Raw genomic sequence first — 22624 nt, 5'->3', positions numbered from 1 at the left:
TTTTGGGAAAATAAAGACTATTTGTTCCTTTTATGAAACATTGAATTAATTATTTACAGTTACATTTAGAGATGCACCGAGGTTAGAGAAGCACAATAGTGGCCCAATGTTCCAGTATCGCATATATAGTATAGTTAAATAGTATAGTATAGCTCAGATGTATTTCATCAGATTTCTGCTCATGTTTTCAACTTTGTGCACATTTAAAATATAACTCCTCCCATCAGTGTTGTCAGAGATTTGGAGAGTTGTAATATAGTCTGCTGTGCAGGCTATTACCTGTTGATATGGTAGTATCTCATTCAGACCGTCTGACAGACACAGAGGCCCATTTGGGTCTCTGACAAAGTTTAGAGGTGGCTGTACGCTGCTCATCATCAGAGGTCAACGTATGGAGCCGCGCTGGTGTCCTCTATTATTACAGAGAGAGTGGTCACGAAGCGACGGACGGGTCTGTAATACTCAGAGCTCATACCTGAAGCCGGGAATGCACCTGGGATGGCTCGTGAAAAAAAGGTTCTCATTTTGCGACAATTTGAAAATTCCACAGACAGGGAGCGCTCTTGAACCCCCTCACAGTCTCTGAAAGCACAACTAGTCGATCACAAGTGGCTCAACAGGTAGATCTATAGATAAACTCATCTTTCAGAAATTTGACCGACCGGGTTGACACTTCAGCGTGCGAAATCGGGGGTGTGGCATTTGAGCGTGTGAAACCAGTCAAATGCGTGTGTCTCACGGCCAATGGGTGAGAGTTGGCAGCCTTGTATTCTAAATTCAAATGTGTATTTGAGTAATAAAAAGCCCACAGATATTTGAATATGAAAATGGGAATGCGAATATAATAAGAGAGAGAGACATTTTACTCCCTATTTAGCCCCATTGTATCGAATTTGGTTGCAGTTCCACCAGGTCGAAAGTTGAATGAACGAGTACTTCTGTCCTTTCGATTTCTTACAGGTTGAGTCGTTGTTGCCCCTGACGCGCCAGCATTCTGCTAATGAATGCTGATTGGTCAGTAAAGGACTGATTACGACCGGAGATCCCGCTTGCATCCGAAGCGGAGCCAGAATGTTACAGTGAATATTTCGGCGTGTTCTTTAAAACATTATCTCGCCGTGAAGCAGTGTCTCCGGCCGTACCATGTGCATGACGTCATTGACATTTTAAAAGGGTTTTGGAACAAAAAAGACATTTAAAAAAAAATACCCAAACAATACACCTAAGTGACAATACACCCAATGTGGGAAAAGGTATAGTACCTTGTCTATGCCTGTTCCCTTTCTGTACCCATATGTTCCATGTACCTGTCTATACCTGTTCCCTGTCTGTACCTATATGTTCCATGTACGTACCCTGTCTATATCTGTTCCCTATCTGTACCCATATGTTCCACGTACGTACCCTGTCTATACCTGTTCCTTATCTGTACCCATATGTTCCATGTACGTACCCTGTCTATACTTGTTCCTTATCTGTACCCAAATGTTCCATGTACGTACCCTGTCTATACCTGTTCCCTATCTGTACCCATATGTTCCACGTACGTACCCTGTCTATACTTGTTCCTTGTCTGTACCCATATGTTCCACGTACGTACCCTGTCTATACCTGTTCCTTATCTGTACCCATATGTTCCATGTACGTACCCTGTCTATACTTGTTCCTTATCTGTACCCAAATGTTCCATGTACGTACCCTGTCTATACCTGTTCCCTATCTGTACCCATATGTTCCACGTACGTACCCTGTCTATACTTGTTCCTTGTCTGTACCCATATGTTCCACGTACGTACCCTGTCTATACTTGTTCCTTGTCTGTACCCATATGTTCCACGTACGTACCCTGTCTATACCTGTTCCTTATCTGTACCCAAATGTTCCATGTATGTACCCTGTCTATACCTGTTCCCTATCTGTACCCATATGTTCCACGTACGTACCCTGTTTATACCTGTTCCCTATCTGTACCCATATTTTCCACGTACGTACCCTGTCTATACATGTTCCCTATCTGTACCCATATGTTCCACGTATGTACCCTGTCTATACCTGTTCCCTGTCTGTACCCATATGTTCCACGTATGTACCCTGTCTATACCTGTTCCCTATCTGTACCCATATGTTCCACGTACGTACCCTGTCTATACCTGTTCCCTATATGTACCCATATGTTCCACGTACGTACCCTGTCTATACTTGTTCCTTGTCTGTACCCATATGTTCCACGTACGTACCCTGTCTATACATGTTCCCTGTCTGTACCCATATGTTCCACGTACGTACCCTGTTTATACCTGTTCCCTGTCTGTACCCATATGTTCCACGTACGTACCCTGTCTATACCTGTTCCCTATCTGTACCCATATTTTCCACGTACGTACCCTGTCTATATCTGTTCCCTATCTGTACCCATATGTTCAACGTCCGTACCCTGTCTATACCTGTTCCCTATCTGTACCCATATGTTCCACGTATGTACCCTGTCTTTATCTGTACCCATATGTGGCCTGTACGTACCCTGTCTATACCTGTTCCCTATCTGTGCCCATATGTTCCACGTGCGTACCCTGTCTATACATGTTCCCTATCTGTACCCATATGTTCCACGTATGTACCCTGTCTATACATGTTCCCTATCTGTACCCATATGTTCCACGTATGTACCCTGTCTATACCTGTATGTAATCCATTTGCACATATGTACATATTGGTTGTACCTGTTTTCTTCATCTATGAGCCTTCTCTGTAGTAAAATGCATGTTGTCTGTAACTGCAGCTTTTTTGCACAGACACAGAACAAAAAGAATAGCATTTTGTTAATCTTGTAAATCACAAATTAATCCTCAAACCACCTTAGCAACATGGCAGTACTAATTTTCTAAATGTCCCCCTCACTTCTGTGGCGCGTTGTCAATTTGTATCACTACCAATCTCCCCCTTCCCTCACCCTCAGAGCCCACTCTTTTCTTACTCACTTTTGCTCCCTCCTCTTCCGTCTCTCGCTGTACTCCCACCACATCTGCTTCTCATCCTGCATTCCTGTCTTTCCTAAGAGTATTATGACATGTGGTTTTGATGAACTAACACACTCACACACTCTCTGTTCCTTTCCCAGCCTTTCACTACCTCATTTTGTTCCCTATTTCTCAATTCCTTCCTCCCTGTCCAAACAGACACACACACACACACACACACACACACACACACACACATGCGCACGTACACACAAACATGAATACACTTACAAATACGCTGGGTGTTCACTGCCCTGTCCCTCTCCAGTGCTCTTTCTCAGAATCATGTGATGTTCTGTGCTCTGTCTGTTGTTTTTTGGATGTATTCATGTATTTTATTTTTTCTCTTCCTGGAGTCCAACCGTTTTTAACTAACTTTTTCATTGTTGTTGTTATTGTTCATTGCATCCATCCTACCTACCTAGTAGAGGTGGAGCGGTTTGGTTCGTATCATGGTTTTGGGGTGACCACTTCCAGTTGAGTCTGGTAGAGTACATAGGGGGACATTTCCAATTTTAACATGATGTTTTTGGCAAAAAAGTGAACTGTTTGCCGTAATAAAAGTCTGGCTAAAAACATAAGGAACATTAACACTTCTTGAGCGTGTGCCCCATGTGCCAAGGCTCAGTTCTAACTAGGGTTGGATGAAGTGATTCTTTTCTCTGATAAAGATGATGCTGAACTAAGATATTAGTTAGCCAATTTAAGCTGCACAATTTACCCATCCCTGCCAAGGTAATTCAATTCAGTTCAATTTTATGTTATTTATAGAATCAGTTCATAACAAGAGTTATCTCTAGACACTTTACAGATAGAGTAGGTCTAGACCACACTCCAGAATTTACAAGGACCCAACAGTTCTAGTAGTTTCCTCCAGAGCAAGCAACAGTGCGACAGTGGCGAGGAAAAACTTCCTTTTAGGCAGAAACCTCGGTCAGACCCAGGCTCTTGGTAGGCGGTGTCTGACGGGCCGGTTGGGGTTAGTGGAAATAACAAATGGGTTCAAGTCCCCATATAGACCAAAATGTACGGAGTGTGGATTGGTGGCTGGAGAGATGCCACTTCACCTCCTGGTTACTGCCAGGTGCTGTTGAGCAAGGCACCGTACCCCCCCAACCGCTCGGGGCGCTGGTTCAGCTGGCAGCCCACTCACTCTGACATCTCTCCATTAGTGCATGTATGGGTCCTGAGCGTGTGTGTGTATTTCAGGCCTGTGTGTGATTACTAACAAAGTATGTACACAGAGTTTAAATCGTAATTTAGAGGCGGCTGTGGCTCAGTATTAGAGCGGTTGCCTGCCAATCGGAAGGTTGATTGTTCGATCCCCGCCCCTGCAGTCATTGTCGAAGTGTCCTTGGGCAAGACACTGAACCCCGAGTTGCCCCCGGTGCTGTGCATCAGAGTGTGAATGTGTGTGAATGTTTATCTGATGAGCAGGTGGCACCTTGTACTGCAACCCCCGCCACAGTGTGTGAATGGTGAATGTTTCCTGTAGATGTAAAAGCGCTTTGAGCAGTTGTTAAGACTGGAAAAGCGCTATATAAATACAGCCCATTTACATTTAATTTCCCCACTGGGGATTAATAAACTAATTAAAATCTTAAATTATTGACCATAAATTCCAAAAATAACTGTAAAACTAAAGTTAATAACTTAGAGTTACGTAGTGTTAAATGTAAAAAAAAAAAGACAAACATTGAAAGAAAGTGTTGAAAAAAGGGACAAAAACATAAGAAAAAGTTCAAAACATCATTAAAAAGCATCAACAAAAGTGTTTTTCAATTTTGACGGGAAGACAACACAAGGGTTAAATCCGTTTGACTAAAATGACTGAATTAGTTTTGGTGTGACTTGTCAACTGAAATGTTCAATATAATGATAGAATGATTTGGGCCCCAGGCAAACAGCGTCTTATATCTGAACTTAACGTGGGCTCAGGCTGGAGCTTCCAACTCTTATGTCATCCTGGATACCTACAGTACACACTGTGACACTACCAACATCCTGGACTTTACACCTGTCCATGGCACCAACTCTATCTCCTTAACTTTTGCACATTCGTCAACATCTTTACACGTCTGCTCTTAACCAATCAACCTTCTCTTCTTATTGTTAAGCAGTGATATTGTACATGTATTTCATCAAGTTGTTTACTTCCTTTGAATATGTTTATGTGTATGTTTGCACCATCCACCAAGGCAGACTCTTGGGAAGTGTTTCTGACAGTTTAATGAAGAAATGCTATTTCATTTCAATTTTAATATTTTGTGAGTAAAGTCTGAATCTGCAACGTAGCCAGTAACATTCCTCTGTCAGGTTAATGTAGTACAATGTTTTTGTTTGGAGTAGAAGTACACAGTAAGTCAGTAGTATATAGTGGGGTTTCCATGGGGGCCTTCTCCAAACAGACGTTCTGAGCGGGTGGTGCTGCACTACTATCACTTATAATACAAAGGTCAGGGGGAGTCCTGGGGGTACACCCAGGCCACTGGGAAGGAAGCAGTATCCACAGTTACATTCATAAAGACGTGTTTTATGTAAAAATCTTCATTTGTAACTAATGCTGTCATAGTTGGAATAGAAGTAGAAAGCGAGGATGAGTTCAGCAGTATTGACATTCCCCCTCTGGAGTCCAGGTCACTTGGCTGCTGGACGGGGTCTGGGATTGGACCTTGTACATGCAAAGCAACATTGTTTTGTTCATGTGTTAGCACTGACTGTAATACGGATGGTTTCTAACAGAACTGGTGTCAGTTTCATTGTTGTTTTCTGACTGGAGTTTCCTGTTTTGTAGGAACATGTCCTCTGAGAGTGCAGTGTCAGCAGTTGAACCCAGGGTGCATCGCCTCTCTGCCTGGTTCGACCCCGAAACTGCTGGGGTGAGATCCGGACACCACTCAGTCTGGACTCCACTTTATTTATAGTCTAACTTCCAATAAATGATTATTGAGTAGAGTGTAACAAACTCTGTGTGTGTGTGTGTGTGTGTGTGTGTGTGTGTGTGTGTGTGTGTGTGTGTGTGTGTATAGGTGGTAACCATCCTGTTGGGGCTGTTCCAGGTGCTTTTGTCTGTCCCACTCGCTTACGCTGACCAAAATCAGCCAAAACTCTTCATTCTGCCATTTGTTTTAGGAATACTGGTATGTACCATATCATTTTTTTTTCTAATCCTTAGTCTGACCAGCTATATCTCGGGGGGCCGAATATATAAAACGTGACAAGCTCTTGCAGATAGTCTGCACTTGCACAGCTCAGATCTAAAAAAGATAACCAAAGACATCAAAATATAGCTCAAATCTGGGTAATATATTCAATTCAATTCATTTTATATAGCGCCAAATCACAACAACAGTTATCTCACTGTGCTTTCCAAAAAGACGGTCTAACCGTACTTTTGGGGTTTTTACAAAAACCCCACGTTCCCACCAGGAGAAAGGGGCCCTGGGACCCCGGGAGGAAAAATTTCCCTTTAAAACGCAGAAACCTCGACAAAACCCCATGGCTCAGGTGGGCGGCCCCATCTGCCTCACCGTTTGGGGGTTTGGGAAAAAGACGCCAGAGACAAGAAAGAAAAAGCCCGCCGGAACAAAAAAGGGAAAAAAAAACAAGACAAGAAGAGAACAGGGAAAATTTTTAGGGGGGAGAATAGGGGATAATAGATACAAGACCCCGGGAAAGGGAATTAATTTATTTAACTTTGCAAATGGGAAAAGGTTGCTAACAGAGGGGAAAATTTGGAAGGGGGAAAAGGTTTCTCGTGCACCCTGGGAATCCCCCCAGTCTAGGCCTTGCCAAACAAAGGGATTTTTCAGGATAAAACCCCCCAAGAACCTAAAAAGGGGCCCCCTACATTTTCTGTACCCCCTCTACCCGGACTAAACCCCCAAACTAAACCTCAATGTGCGGCCTAACCACTCTACTGAATAGTGCCCTTTCAACCCTTTTTAACTTTTTACACTATTAAAAAACATCAAAAAGGTTTACTCCCCGGCATCGGGTTTTCAAGCCCCCGTTTGGACCAAAAAAAGGGAGTGGGGGTTGGTGGCTGGAGGGGGTGCCCTTCCCTCCGGGGCCCCCCCCGGGTTCTTTTGGCAAGGCACCGTCCCCCCCCCCCACCCCTCAGGGCCGGGGTTCCTTCACCCCCTCATTTCGGACATCTCTCCATTATTGCTGTGAAAATCCTGACATGTGGGGGTTGGGGTGTAGTTCAGGACTGGGTGTGACTACAACAAGTTTTGGACACAGAGTGAAAAATTGAAAATTTCCCCCCCCCTTTGGGGGTTAAAAATTTTTAAAAAAATTAAAAAATTAAAAAAAAAATCACTGAGCTTTAAAAATTTTAAAAAAATTCCTACCCCCCAATTTTCACAAAAAAGGCAGAAAAAACCCAAATCAAAGACCGGGGAGAATTTTCCTGTTTTATGTATTTTATTTTTTAAGGCAGACGAAATTTTCGACATGGGGGTTAAGCCACAGTAACGTCAAATTAGACTACATGGGACAATTTTAAACCCCAAACACGGGGGGCCGTTTGGGCCCCTTTTTTTAAATTAACTTTAAAAAACCCTAACACATTTTTCTTTTTACACATGCCTACACTTAACTTGTTTCAAAATGTGAAATAAAGAAAAAAACCCATTTACATTTAAAAATGCCCTGGAGTGGGTGTTTGAAAGCTTTTTCCACCAAAGGTTTAAAACCTTCCTGTTTTTCCTGGGGTAAAATTTGCCCTTTTTTAAACGTTTCTATATCACCCTTTTGGGTTTTCTTTAAACCAAAAATTTCCCAAAAATTTTACTTGAAACAAGTTAAAAAGAAAAGAAAAGGCCCCTTTACTTTTTCCGTAAATTTTAAAAGGGTTAAAATTTTTGGGAACTTTAAAAAAGTTCCAAAATTTTTGGGAAAACCTTTTCAAAAATTCTGCGAAAAAGTTCTACAAAAACATAAATAAGCTCGGAAAAAGACTAAAAAAAACATCGAAAAGTGAAAAAAAGGGGGGGAAAAAATTACAAAAGGCCAGGATAAGTGAAAAACTTGAAAAAGAACAATAAATTTGGACCCAGAAAAGCCAAAAGTCCATGGTCCCCTTAAAAAACCCAAAAGGGTTGAATGTTTTGGGGGCCAATACCTATATTCTGTCCTTTAGGGATTTTTCCTCAGGGGCCGGGGAGTTTTTTGACTCCAAAAGAAATGGCGCTCCCTCCCGGGGTACCCAGTTGGGCCTTTGGCCCAAAACCTTTGCCCCCCTCCTTGATTTTCCCCAGCACACACCCTGTTGGTTAAAAGGGCCCTTTTTCCCCTATTCCCCAAATCCTTTGCAGGCAAAGAGGGGGAGACCCGCGAACACATTAGTGGAAACCAAATGTGGAGATTTCCCCTCTAGCTTGGTTTCATACTTTCGCACCAGCTCTGTCTTGCCAACAGTTAAAAGGGACATTTACAGCTACGGAACCCTTTCCATTTCAAAACCCGGTTTTTTTCCCTTTTTTAAATCCCTTTTTTTCCTGGGCAAGAAACATTTCCTTTTTCCCTGAATTTGGATTTTGAATAGTGTGGTGCTACTTTTTCCTTCTTCAAAGGGCCATAAACTGGGCTTTCCCTCAGTAGGGGAAAAAAAGCAAAAATTAAATTTCAACCAATAGGAATATTTGGGAATTGGGGTGGGGGTAAATTTCTTTAAAACCCCGGACAATTTTTTTAAGGGGCAACCAAATTTTTTGAACAAAAAATTTCCCCCACCCCGGACTTTCGTCCCAAAAACTTTTTATTTGAAAGGGGGGGGAAAACCATAAACTGATTTCCATCCAAACCCCCTAGTGAAAAACCATGCCAAAATATCCCGCAAATTAAAACGCAGATGAAACCCACATATTTTGTTCCCTTAACGGGGGATTTTTTAAAATTTTGGGATTTTTTAAAGGGTTTTAAAATTTTAAAATGGTTTGTACCCCCCAAGGATAAAAATGATTTTAGCTGCCTAACCCCCCCTAACTTTAAACCCAAATTCCCCTTAAATCTACATGCCGAATTTTGGATTTTGTTTCAAACAAAAGAGCTAACCGGGTTACTTGAATTTTTGATGTAGAAAATCAGGGATTTTGCACTCAAAAGCTTTGGCATGAAACCCCGGCAGCTTTTTTTCAAGGCCTGCCTTTGCACTATTGTAGCCTAAGACCTAAGACACAATAACTTATTTTGGGTTGGTGTATTCTGGTAATATTTATAGTTTTTTGCAATTTGACAGAAGGCCAAACAAAATGATTAAAACCACAAATCCAAAACAAAATAAAACAATATATATATATAATATAATATTATACACACATGCACACCTTTACCTGGTGGTCAGAGGGGGTAATCAGCATTTGGGTTATTTGATTATTTTTTTTATTTCAAAGGATCCCCATTAGCTGACGCCAAGACGACAGCTAGTCTTCCTGGGGTCCAAACAAACATCCAAAAGACAATAAATACAACCAAAATTACTCACAAATATATCAGTATATAAATTCACAAACAAAACTGGACAATGCAAAAAAATACTAACAAACTAAATATATAAAGAATAATATAGCACACGATACAACCTCACTCAACCAATCCAGACAATATTATGATATCGAAAACAAATGTAGTCTAAGTCTTTTTTTAAAACCAGTTTTTCCCTTGCTGTCCGAATCCCAACTGGAAGATTGTTCCAATATACAACTGACCTATAAAACACAGTCTCTTCATCCAGTCAGATTTAGCTAGTGTGTAAGAGAATCTGTCGACTATTCACCCCTCTTGTATAATGTGAATGCATATCTGAAACAATAAGTTACATTATCATAAAAACAACATTGTGCCTTAAATGTAACGGACTTTCATATATGTGTAAAAGCTCTGCACTCTTAATCACAAAATCTGGATCTCTGCTTTATTTACTGTGATGAAAACAGCTGTCTCGTAATTAAAAGTCCAACAATGTGTTTTGTGTATTTGTGTGTGTGTATTTGTGTGTGTGTGTGTGGTGTGTGTGTGTGGTGTGTGTGTGTGTGGTGTGGTGTTGCAGATTGTGGCAGGAGGATCATTGACCATTGCCAATGAGAGGAACTCCAGCAGACTATTGGTACGTCAACATGTACATAACAAGCTATTTTAAAGATGGATGATTACAGATTCCATCTGAAACACCTTAGAAGTGTCCCACCCTCTGCGTGTCCATAAAGAGTCAGCAGACATTCAGTCTGACTCAAGTCTTACATTGGATACCAAATAAGAACTCATAGTCGGCCTGAGGCATAAGTGAACTGACAGCCCTAGCCTTTGTTGTTTCTATGGTCCCACAAAATAATACGTTGTGTTTACAATCATTTTTACATTTACATTATATAACGTATGGGAGTGTCACAGTGCACTGTGATGGAACCTGATGCTCCCCTCCACAGCTTCGAGGTTGTGCATGCAGTAATGTGGTCGGCCTGCTGGTGGCACTGTTGGCCTTCTGTCTCTACTGCTACAGCCTGAGCACCATGCACAGCAAGGAGCTGTGTGGGCCCACTGTGACCTCCACCGCTGACTATGATTACAGAGGAAGTTCTGGATGTCCCGAGGAACACCTGATGGTCAGTGTGCTGCTGTCATCAAACCTTTCTTTGCTGTTCTTTTCTTAAAGAACAATAAAAAATATAGGTAATAGGATCGACAGATTCAGACAGCTTAGTGGGGGAGGTTAGGGACGATGGATGGATGGTTGGATGGGCGATATGGAGGAATAGTGAGTGATTGATTGATAGATAGATAGATAGATAGATAGATAGATATTGATCCCAAAAAATTGGTTATAGTGTCCCAGCGGCAAAATCAGTCACACAGCACAGAATATAAATATAAAAGAAATATTAGGATATAATATACATACTGTTCATACAATATACATGAAATAATAATAATAATAATAATAATAATAATAGGAATAAAATATAAGAACAAATATTTGAGTATATACTGGATGGGAATACAAAATATGTGCAACTGCTTAAATAGTATGATAACTATGTAAATAGACCAATAATGCATGATAAAGAGAAATTAATGTGTGGACGGAAAGAAGGTACCCAATTTTTTACATAAGAGAAAAGGAATAGCCTACCTAGGGAAGTGTTCCAGGAATGTCCAGCTGGGAGGAGGATGACGGATTGATGGATGGATGAATGGATGGATGGATGGATAGAGAAAAGGAAGTGGATAGTCCCGTCTCATGAGACGATGCAGCGTTGATTATGTAAATGTAGATTATTGCAGATCACTTCCGTGGGTAGAAGTATGATGTGTTTTCTTGTCTCCTGCAGGCCTACTGCTGGTGTTTGACACTGCTGCTGCTGCTCTACAACATGGCAGCCGTGTTGCTGCACTCCCTCCTGTCTGTCTCCGCCCTCAAAGCACTAAAAACAGACTGAGAAAATCCTAAAAGCCACGCACTAACACAAAGGTCTGCTCATGAGATCAGCCATCAGATTCTGCTTTCAACAGAGCCTACCTTGCCTGCATGGCGTTGGCATATACTAACGTTTTACACGAAAGTAAAATCGTTTTTTAATATCAAACCCTAGTATTAAAGCTAGACAAATACCATTATCAGCGTATTGCCTACATATCGGTATCAGGTTATACGTGGTCTGATCATTAACAGTAAATGCAGTACAGTTGGAGGTCATGTAGACACGGAGAGCACCAGTTGAACTTTATATTGTAAAATGTCCCAATCAGTATGTCTGGGTCACAATAAAAAAAATGGAGAGAAATCTAAGAGATCCTTACTGAGATTGTTTTATGTGTGTAAAATACTGTTGAATTAATGATTTAAAAGAAAAAGAAAAAAAAATATACATACATAATAATTTAATGTATTATTGTTATTTATTTATTTTAATTTACTTCAATTTAATCTAATTTATTTTAATTTATTTAATTTAATTTAATTTAATTTCATTTTAATTTAATTTAATTTAATTTAATTTTAATTTAATTTTAATTTTAATTTAATTTTAATTTCTTTTTAATTTCTTTTTTTTAATTTCTTTTAACTACTCTTGTGTTAAAGAAACCTCCCTCCACATGCTATCAAGTGCTGTCAAGAGCATGCAGAACCAACAGGTAGCGATATAACCCTAACAGTTAGGCCATGTTGGCCAATCAGAAGCCTGAAGTTCCTCTAGAGGTCCGACCGGTTCTCGGTCTCGTCCGTCTCATCCAAAACCGGTGACGACGTCCTGTATCGTGGTAGTGTAGTCACAAGCAGTGACTTGTTCCCTTCTTCTTTTCTAGTGTGTCGTTTTTTTGTCTCCCCCATGAGGAATTCTAATTAATGACAACAAGACTCTTGGCGCGTCCACATGATACAAGCCTTCCGTGCCAGCACCTGGACCCGCCTCCTTTTCCACGCTGTCGCTAGTAGCCAAGGAGGAAACGGAGACTCTAGTTTTTAGTGCGGGAAAGTTACCGGACGCCGCAATCAGGAATGTAGTGGAGGCTAAACGCACAAAAACACCGTCTACGCACATCACAAAATTCGGAAATAGTGTTTACCCACCCCTAAATAGCCTATTGCTCCTAAGCCATTCTAAAAACATAATTTTAGTTTCATATTGTTCATTATTAGTTTCATAGGTTGTTAAACCTAAAAGCTCCATGCAGAGCTTTCGCCGTAGCCTACGTAACACATCGTCTGATTTGAATTAAGTCATATGAAACGTCTTTTACATGGTAACAAAACATTTATTTTTATATAGTAGTGTATAGTTTTTGCAAGAGTGTTTCATTTTGCAACGGGTCTGAGGATTTCTGCTAATTGGATGGGTGGTTGTGCTAATTGTGTGTAGCCTAGTGTTCTGAAAAACTAATCCCAGTTTTATGAATAGTCTTAATGCAATTGGAAAACAAAAGCTGTAATAAAGACACTTTAGGCAGTTATGTGCAACATGTCCAGAATGGACAGAGTTTTGGGTGGTGGTTGAGTTTGAGTGAGAAAACAATGTGGTCTTTGAATGTGTTTTGAGTCAAAGCAATGAAAAGTGAACTCAGTATTGTGAAAGGCACAGCACCAAACAATAACAGGAAGTATCACCTTTCAGGCTTATGTAGGTGGATTTCTGCTAAAATGTCTAATCAGAATGGAGTCTTCTTCTCATGGGCAACCATGAGATATTATTTAGGCTATATCCGTACTCCATTGTTGTTATCCTTTCTATTAGACCAACCTACTGTCTGTCTTTACTGAACATCTTTGCATTTCTAAAAATAACAGTGCTCGTTTCTAAAAAAAGAAAAAAGCAGTGGTGTGCAGCTCCTCCAGCAGTGCAGGGTGACAGATATTTTCCCATCGACAGAAGTACTGGCACATAGGGGTTTCCCTTACATCAGCTGAGCACAGGACCCTACCATTCCCCTGCGACACAGGGGACACCAGAGGAAAAACGGCCCCAGTTTTAAATAATTACACACAAATAGGTCAGCAAACAGTGGCTATTTAAAAATGTTAAAACTCTATATCAGGAATTTGTTACAGTTTACCGGTGCATCTTTAGAATATTTTTTGTCCGGACATCCCCGGCAAACTTGGATGGTTCCTAAAATGGCGGCGGTATCTGTCAGTGTGGAGTGAAACTTTCCCATTTTAAGCGAAGAATTTGACATTATTCTAACATATTGAAGTCGCCCGTTTATCAAAGTAAGCATTGCCGGACTACAGAGGCGTTTGACAGGGATCGTCAGGACCGAGCAGCGTCACTCTGGGCACTGGTTTTGGTCGCCAAATCGCCGGGCTTCCCTCGAAGTTGACGGTGGCTAACGTGAAGTGGCTGACATTTCTTTCGCACCGAGTGTTGTTGTCATCACACTGCTCAACGCGGAACCGCCTGCTGAGATTGGCCGTCGGCCGAGTAGCTAGCTAGCTCGCGGGTCAAGTGCGTTGAAAACGAGTCGGCGGCTTTTCGTTGAACTGGGTCCCGTGTCCGCCCGTCAGTCGGAATAGAGAGGTGGTGTTGGATGTCACCACCAGTCCCTGTCATCAGGCTCAATCTGGTTTGCTAGCGTCGGGTAAGTAGCCGCCGAGTCTACCCGCTGCCTTGCTTCACTGTCACTAACGTTACCACTTGTTCTCTTGTGTGTCTCTTAGCCCCATTATATGTTATGTATTGTGAATTTAGAATGTTAACTGTGTTACTGTCACTACTATTGTAAAAGAAGGGCCACGTTTGTCATACCACCAGTTACATTACGTTAGTTTTGTCTTAATTATTTAACAATGGTCTGATAGCCCAATGGCTAATGAGTATCTAGTAGCTTTAAAATACAGACGTAGGCCTCTCACTGTCCACTTTTTGTGTCCAACATTGTTTTTAACTCTTATTTCCTGGTTCCTTTGTGACGGGCAGCCATCCTGGCAAATCAAATGGAGAAGCTCCAGGACCTGAGCCAATCAGAGCTACAGGAGCTCCTGGACAACCCACAGAGGGTGGAGTCCATGGCTCTGGAGTCCGACGAGGTAAAGAATACGCATTATTGGTTCTTATTTAAAACCTGGGGGGGGGGGGGGAAGTCCCTAAATAATGCTTTCCCTCATCGGCAGAGGTGGGTAGAGTAGCCAAAAATTCTACTCAAGTAAAAATACTAATACTTCAGAATAATATGACTCAAGTAAAAGTAAAAAGTAGTCATCCAAATAATTACTTGAGTAAGAGTAAACAAGTGCTTGGTGAAAAAACTACTCAAGTACTGAGTAACTGTTGAGTAACGTCTGATTTATTTTTTAACACAAGCGTTCAATCAAACAGACAAAAATACAAAATAATCATCTTTTGGCAAATTATAGTTCATCCAATATATAATATAAATTTGAATTAATTTATTGTAGAGACTTTAGCGGTAATCTCTCTCTCTCTCTGTCAAAATAAAACATAGGTAAAAAGAAAAGTATCAAGCTCGTTGTAGCCTAATGTAGCAGAGTAAGAGTACAGTTTAATCTTCACAAATCTACTCAAGTAAAAGTATAGGGATTTGAAACTACTCTTAGAAGTATAATTTTTTCAAAAACGTACTTAAGTAAATGTAACTCGTTACTACCCAGCTCTGCTCATCAGTAACCACTAAGGAGAGGTGAACAAGATGGTGGTACAAACCTGTTATTGTACTGGGTAGCTGGCATTAATGTGCTGTGTGTGTGTTTTTTTTTTACAGTGTGTTCAGGGGACAGGCAGCTAGCAGATAGTGAGGAGATGTTTTTACAGTGTGTTCTGGGGACAGGCAGCTAGCAGATAGTGAGGAGATGTTTTTTACAGTGTGTTCTGGGGACAGGCAGCTAGCAGATAGTGAGGAGATGTTTTTTACAGTCTGTTCTGGGGAAAGAAGTTGAAGTAATAATAATAGTGATAACATAAAGTAATAATTCAATCTACACAGCTCTATAAAGAAGGAAATATCTCTCCATTCCTATTCGCCTGTTACATCTTTTCCAGGAGAAGACAAAAAAGTAGGATGGTGAGGAGATGCTTCTACAGTGTGTTCAGGGGACAGGCAGTTAGCAGATAGTGAGGAGATGTTTTTGACAGTGGGGACACACTTTGACGGCTGTGGGCTTGTACCGTTGTTGATGTTCTGTTTATTGTTGGACACGTGCTGCCACTTTCCTGAAACCGCTTGCGGGACTGACACAAGTCCACAGTGGGCCGCGGCGCGTATGTCCCAGTCCGTCCCCAGCTGTGTGTCTGCTTTCTATAGCTTTCTATAGGACGGCCATTTTAACTCGCCGGTCTTCATAGATATAGTTTCATGTGTCACGTAGCAGAAAAAATAGGAGCTTAAAGCGCAGCTTGCTAGTTCAAAGTTAGGAATAACAAGTTAATTAGCAGTTAAGAAATAGATTTTATAGCCTATTTACATGTTTGTCATGCTATTGATCTTAGATTCCAATTAAGGTTGATTACTTTTGATGGTAGATAATTGAATGTTCAAATCAGGCTACATTTACACCGCTACGTTTTGGTTTTGAAGCATTTGAGTTTTGAGCTAAAGGGGAGAAGTGCCAGAACGGGAAGAGGGGAACGAGAGGGGGAAACTCCAGAGCAGGGGGAATGAAAGGGGGAAACACCACAGCAGGGGGACTAGGGGGGAAATGGAGCAGAAGATATTCCTTTTTAAATCAAAACGCCAGAGCAGGGGGAATGAGAGGGGGAAGCGCCAGAGCAGGGGGGAATGAAAGGGGGAAGCGCCAGAGTAGGGGGAATGAGAGGGGAAACGGAGCAGGTGATATTCCTTTTTAAATCAAAACGCCAGAGCAGGGGGAATGAGAGGGAGAAGCGCCAGAGCAGGGGGGAATGAGACGGGGAAACGGAGCAGAAGATATTCCTTTTTACACCAAAACATAGCAATGGAAATGTAGCCTCAGTGTTTATGAAATATTGATTCTATATCCTGAGAATACCTAATATGTCATTAGCAAAAAGTCCAATTTTTTGTTCCACGCCTTTTATTGTGTAACCTGTAAGTTTTTAGTTTTTTTCTCGGACTGCTTGAGCTAAAAGCTCAATAAAAAAGGCAAAGGTGATAAGCTGCATCCTTGTCTGCCCCAACCTCTGTTCTGTCGTTTTTTTTAGCAGTGAAATGAATTAGTGTCTCTGTCCCTCTTCAGATCCAGAACATCCAGCTGGAGAGAGAGATGGCGTTGGCATCCAACCGCAGCCTGGCTGAGCAGAACCTGGACGTGAAGCCTCGGCTGGAGGTGGAGAAGGAGGTGCTGGTGGAGAGGTATTCTCAGCTAGAGGCCATCAGAGAAACCTACAGACAACACTGCTCCCTGAGAGGTAGGACGGAGATTCCTCCAGCGTGGCACAGTCAAGAGAATCTCGTTTTTTAGGGAGGGAGGAACAAAGGCTGGATAGTCCCGAGACTTTCTGAGCCAGTTGAATTTACTATCTCTAAAAGGTAGTCAAGTGCATGTCACGCATGGCACAGTCACGTAGGATATTCTGTTCTAATCAAGAGCTGAATGCTTTAAAAGAGATTTGACTCATTACCATCAGAGCTACATAAAAAGCAGAAGCTTTGTTTGTGTTCCCAAAGGTGTGCAGCAAGTATAAAACACATGAATACATACATGTTCTACACACAGTAGACACAGTACGAGGACAGACAAATACCAGTGCAAGGTGAATGGATAGCTGTGTTACAGTAAGCTACACAGGGGAGGAAAACGTGCATATCAGCCTACAAAGCTGACACATTATAATCAACATCCTCAACATTTGATACAGCACATCAGAAACAAAGCTCCTTGAGAAGATATTGAGAGAGAAAAGGCTCTTTTAAATGGCAAGCCCTTCCAGATGGTTCTCTCCAAAAGTTGTCTGCATGTACTCTCCATGTGAACTGAGTAGTCGAGTCTCTAATACCACTTCAGCTTTTAAAACTTAAGAAAATGAAGTACTTTTAAAGTACTTTTAGAACAGATAAAAAAAACTGCAATTCATTTGAAATTAATCTCTCTCTCTCTCTCTCTCTCTCTCTCTCTCTCTCTCTCTCTCTCTCTCTTCTCTCCTCTCTCTCTCTCTCAGATGGGATGGTGGGTCAGGTGTCTCCAGAGGCATTGTTCTCCAGACTACAGACAGAGGGCAGCAAAACAGAGGCAGATTCAGAGGTCAGAACCACACACACACACACACAAACACAAACACACACACAATTATAGAGTGTGCTATAGAATTTGACACTATAAAAATAACTGAATTGAAATATTGTAGTGGTCAACAACAAAAAAGCCAGACACCATATTGCATTAAGTTAAGAGAATTAAGCAACAGATCCTGTGTAAGTGTTCTGATACTACATATACATACTTTAACTTTGCTTTATAATCATATATACAATACATACGCGTCAAGCCACTAAGCTGAGGATTTGTTAACGATGGTAATGAGGAGACGAGACTGACTGTGGTGATATCTGACTCGGTCCGGTTCTGGTGGTTGATTAACGCATCTCTTTGCTGATTGGCTCTCATAACAGGCGGGATTGATGCATGGGGCACCACCCTAAGTCCACGAGGCAAATGTCCATAATAATTCCACATTTTAATTGTAGCAGCAATACAGGAGGCCAAGCAGTTGGCCCGTTTCAAACAGCTTCCCACTGGTTCTGTTTTGAGTCTGTGTGCAACGTGACATCATGACTTTGTCACAACCGCCCACTTTCTTAAGCCAAGTGGCCTGTTAATCCGTACACATTGTGGTCAATCCGCGTGTATGTCTACGTTGTATACAGCGGACGTAAACATTAGGGGTGTGCAAAACAATTGATTCGTATTCGAATCACAATTCAAGCTCTACCGATTCAAAATTGATGAATAGAATTCCAAAAATTGATTCATATTTAAGAACAGGATGATGAAATAGCAAATAACAAACAAATCCACATGAATAATTAGAGCTGAACGATTATGGCCAAAACGATAATCACGATTATTTTGATCAACATTGTGATCACGATTAATTCTCACGATTGTATGTTGATTTTAACCAAAACATATTTTATTGTCACATAGGCTATTTATAACTGTTTTTACATCCATATTGTGCTACATTCTACTTCTGTTGAAGTTGTACGTTGTATAAACATACAGCTGCAGCACATGTAAATGAAAATTAATAGCGTAGGATATATTTTTTAATGTATCTCTGAGAAAGCTCCTTCACTTGAGTGTGGCGGGGCTGTGGGGAGAGTAAGAGGAGAGAGAGTAGAGGAGAGATCCAACACAGGCACGGCTTTACAGAAGAAATGGGTTATGTAACAAAAAATTAAACCATATCCATATAAACAACATTGCAGCGGGTGCGAGGACATTAGGTGCACCTGTGCGACCTAGAGGAAATATATTACTCGCGCCCTAAAGCCCTGTGAGCTAACAGATGCTAACTACCACCGACTAGCACTGGTCACTGCTGTTGTCTGAAAAACAACACAGTCGGGACAAAATGTTGCGTTTACTGGTAAACCTTGAGACCGACGTATAACCGATAGCAGTATCTGTTGAGTTTTCCCCACGTTACTCTGTCTCCTGTGACTGTCTACATCTAGAAGCTAAGCTGCGCGGTGGAAGAAACAACTCTGACCGGCTCATGATCAGACAGTGGTTTACGGAGCCGTAGATTGTCTTTGCAAAAATAAAAAACGGAGCGTTCTATGAAATGACGCATTTAAAAAAAATCGATTGATCACGCAGATTTGATCGTGAGAAGCCAAAATTGTTTTTACAATATGATTAATTGTGCAGCCCTATGAATAATATGCATACATACAGTACACATACATACATACATATACGAAAAGTAACTACATTTACACACTGTGAATCGTTTTTTGAATGGAAAATCGACATTGAATTGAGTTGTGATAGTTTCTGAATTGTACACACGCTACTTTCTAAAGCTGAGTGGGGGGTGGGTTTAGGAAACGTGACACGCGGGACACGATCCCTGTTGTCCTGGGTGAAAGTTCTGCATTTTACCCATCCGCCCCCCCGACCAACTTCCCTACGCGGATTTTCGCTCTTTTAATACTATTCGCTACGGCGTGAATTCACATGCAATCACAAGGTAATGTAAGTCAAAGGAGGCCAAACGGCGCTGATATATACTCTAAAAAGCAAATATGCGTCTTGATAACATACATATGCCACTTCACAAGATCAACCTGGTGTGTGTTAGACAGTGGCCAATAAGAGAAGTGTCTGGTTGAAGGGAGACTAGTCTCACTGTGACTGCTGCGTCTCTGTCTGCAGACTCTAGCTGATGAGTTTCTGGAGGGCTCTCTGCCGTTGGACTCCTTCCTCGATGCCTTCCTCTCGCTGCGCTCCCTAGCTCACAAAAGACGGGTGAGGATAGAGAAACTCCAGGAGATCCTACGACAAAGGAGCGAGGGCAATCCCAGCGCCATGACATCATCAGCAGGCGTCAGCCAAGACCCCGCGGCCGCGCCTTCACCCTGGAATCAACCGACAACAACGGCGACGACGGCCAATCAGCAGCAGCCAAACTCGACAGCTCAGTCCTGCAGCTACCCCTCACAGCCGCCCTCCACATCCGCAGTGGGCCCCTCCGGCCTCCCCTACAACACCCCTACCTGTCTCCCACCCAACCCCACCCCTGCGGCTGCCGCGGGCTCCGGCGCGGCCAACCCCCCGTCACAGTTCCCTCCGTACCCTGGTTCCGGTTCACCCTTCACCCCAGCAGGGAGCTACGGCCCCAGGCCTGCGTTCGGGCCTACAGCTTCAGCTGCCTGCCCCTACCCTAGCCAGCCCTCCTTCCCTACCCCGCACCCGGGCTCAGCATTCGGCCAGTACACCCCAAGCCCCCCCCAGAGTGGCCCAGCGCCCTACCCAGCCTCCTACAGCTACGGAGGCTACAGCTACCCGGCCGGGCCGCCGTATTCTTCTTCTCAGTCGCCAACAGGGAGACCCATCTACAGACCAGGATACGGAGTCCCACAGCCGTACTCATGAAGGCACTACTACTCCTCTCTACTTCCTCTGTCTCAGTTCTTCCCTTCTGTTGCTTTCTCACCCCTTTCTCCTCCCAGCCTCCTCTGCCCCAGGTCTCTGTCCTCCTCTGTGTTTTTACCTTTCTACCCTCCCTCTCTCATTCTCCCATGCTGAGGGGTCTCTCGCTTTACTTATCTTTGTTGCACTATTTCTCCCTTTCTCTGAATACAAGTCTTTCTTTCTTCCCTCTCTCTTTCACCCTACGATCCAGCGACTCCCCAACACTAGTCTCAGGTTGTTGCGTTGTGTTTAAGTGTTACAACACTTGTATCTGTCCCTTCATACCCTCCCTCTCCATTGCTCCCTTTTTCTTCCATTTCTTGTGTGTGGGTGTGTGTTGCTATTTGGCAATCAGAAAGTCCTTATAAACAACAAGTGCACTCCCCCTTATGACAAATACATTAAAAAAAATGTATACCACCATATCAGTGTCTAATAGCTGTCTGACCACAATCTGTCTGGGTCACATTGTTGTTCATTAAGAAAAGCACCCTAATGGAAGATGTATGTCCATGGCTCTTAGGCTCATACATTGCAATTAAATTGGCAAGTAGATGGCTGGTTATAATAATGGATCTTATATTAAGTCAATCTAAGATGCAGGGCTTTGGGAACACCTCCTCCTCCTAGCTGCTTGGCTCTTCCATCCATGTGGCTGGGGGCTTTCATAATGCACAATCACCTGTGGGCAGAAGAAGAACCAGTAATTTCTATTGGTCAACCAAAGAAGCTGTGGCGACGGCAGCGCTTCCCTTTAACGTTAGGGTTGGAAGAGGAAGTTCGCTGCAGCTGTGTGTCAGCTGCTGGGCCCCCTTTAATCGCTGTAAAGGCCCAGTCACACCAACAGGTGCTGGACATGGTGCCAGGAGCAACACCCAAAGCCTAAACCACACTTTCTAAGCCTTCGTTTGTTTCCCACAGTGCAGTCTAGCTCTACATTCAAGACAGTTGCTTGTAGAGCTTAGATAACTTGTTAAAAATTAATGAGAGCGACATCTTTCACACTGCACAAAGTCATCTGATCCAGAGAAATAATGAAAAAGTGTAGCTAAAATTAATTTATATGGGGCTTTAACAAAGCATATGTTAAATTAGTAGCTTATCCCACAAACATCACCGTGCTGCCGTGGAAGTCAGTTATCCTGGGTTCCAGCAAATACACAGAGCCGGGCAGGCCTGTCTGTCATTGACACATGCAAATCTTGAATGTGCAGTGTAAGGACCACTGTAGTAACACCTTGATACCTGGTGGAGACTGGTGGTTTGAACCAAGCATATAAGCATATTCTGGCTCTTTGTTCCCACTCTGTCTGTCTGCCCCCCCCCCCCCCCCCCCCCCCACACACACACACACACACCACACACACACGCATGCACATACACACACACACACCTCCTCCATATATGCTCCTTGCATATGAACTGAAGCTTGACAATATGTTACCAGAAGAAAATAGTTTTATTTCTATAAGTTCACTATCAGTGAGAACACGTGTGTGCATAGTTTATTGGGGTAAAATGATAAAGGTTTGTGTCAGTTGAATTAATGTAAATTATATCATTGGAAATGCAATGTAGGTGATCGATGTCATATCATGTAAGGATCTTTAAGAAGTACAGACCGCCTCTCTAAAATTGTATCACACTTTTGGGATCATCACCAAACTGGAACGTCACATTTCATTTGCAACTTAACATTTCATCACACTTATCCTGTTTTATCTTTTACATCTCCTCTCAGCTATGTAAAAGCCCTTAATCAGTAGTATCACTACCAGTTCAACATTCTCTGGCATATGTAGCGCCCCAACAGAGCCCAGATCAAAATGTGTCTTTGTGCCAATACTGTCACACACAGGTGTGTTGGACATTTCACCGAGCTGTAACTAGAGGTGATTGAAATGAATCCAAATTGGTCCCAGCCTCTAAAACACAGCGCTGCTATTAAGTCCCCAATAACAGAGCAAGGGAATGACTAAAGGGAGCTGTAATGGAGTACTGATTTGCAAGGTCCTAATTGAATGGGTCATCAAGT

At 42.3% G+C, this 22624-nt stretch overlaps 1 protein-coding gene across 3 annotated transcripts; it reads left to right on the top strand.

Moving 5' to 3' along the window:
• Nucleotides 1–13418: 13418 nt before the first annotated feature.
• On the top strand, nt 13419–21920 carry vps37c (VPS37C subunit of ESCRT-I). Of its 3 annotated transcripts, none has more exons than XM_032525889.1 (5): nt 13419–14093; nt 14428–14544; nt 16687–16858; nt 17609–17691; nt 19831–21920. In XM_032525889.1, exons 2-5 carry the CDS (start codon nt 14452–14454, stop codon nt 20548–20550), a joined length of 1068 nt encoding a protein of 355 aa, XP_032381780.1. In that variant the 5' UTR covers nt 13419–14093; nt 14428–14451; the 3' UTR covers nt 20551–21920. The 3 variants fall into 3 exon arrangements, with proteins under 3 accessions (XP_032381780.1, XP_032381773.1, XP_032381766.1); XM_032525882.1 differs by having other exon boundaries at nt 13419–14097; nt 14432–14544; XM_032525875.1 differs by having other exon boundaries at nt 13425–14096; nt 14435–14544; nt 19831–21919.
• The last annotated feature ends 704 nt before the right edge of the window (nt 21921–22624 follow it).

Source organism: Etheostoma spectabile, chromosome 2, assembly GCF_008692095.1.
Source record: "Etheostoma spectabile isolate EspeVRDwgs_2016 chromosome 2, UIUC_Espe_1.0, whole genome shotgun sequence".
Classification (NCBI taxonomy): Eukaryota; Metazoa; Chordata; class Actinopteri; order Perciformes; family Percidae; genus Etheostoma; species Etheostoma spectabile.
The sequence above is the reverse complement of the archived record's forward strand: the minus strand, read 5'-3'. Positions and strand labels throughout refer to the sequence as shown.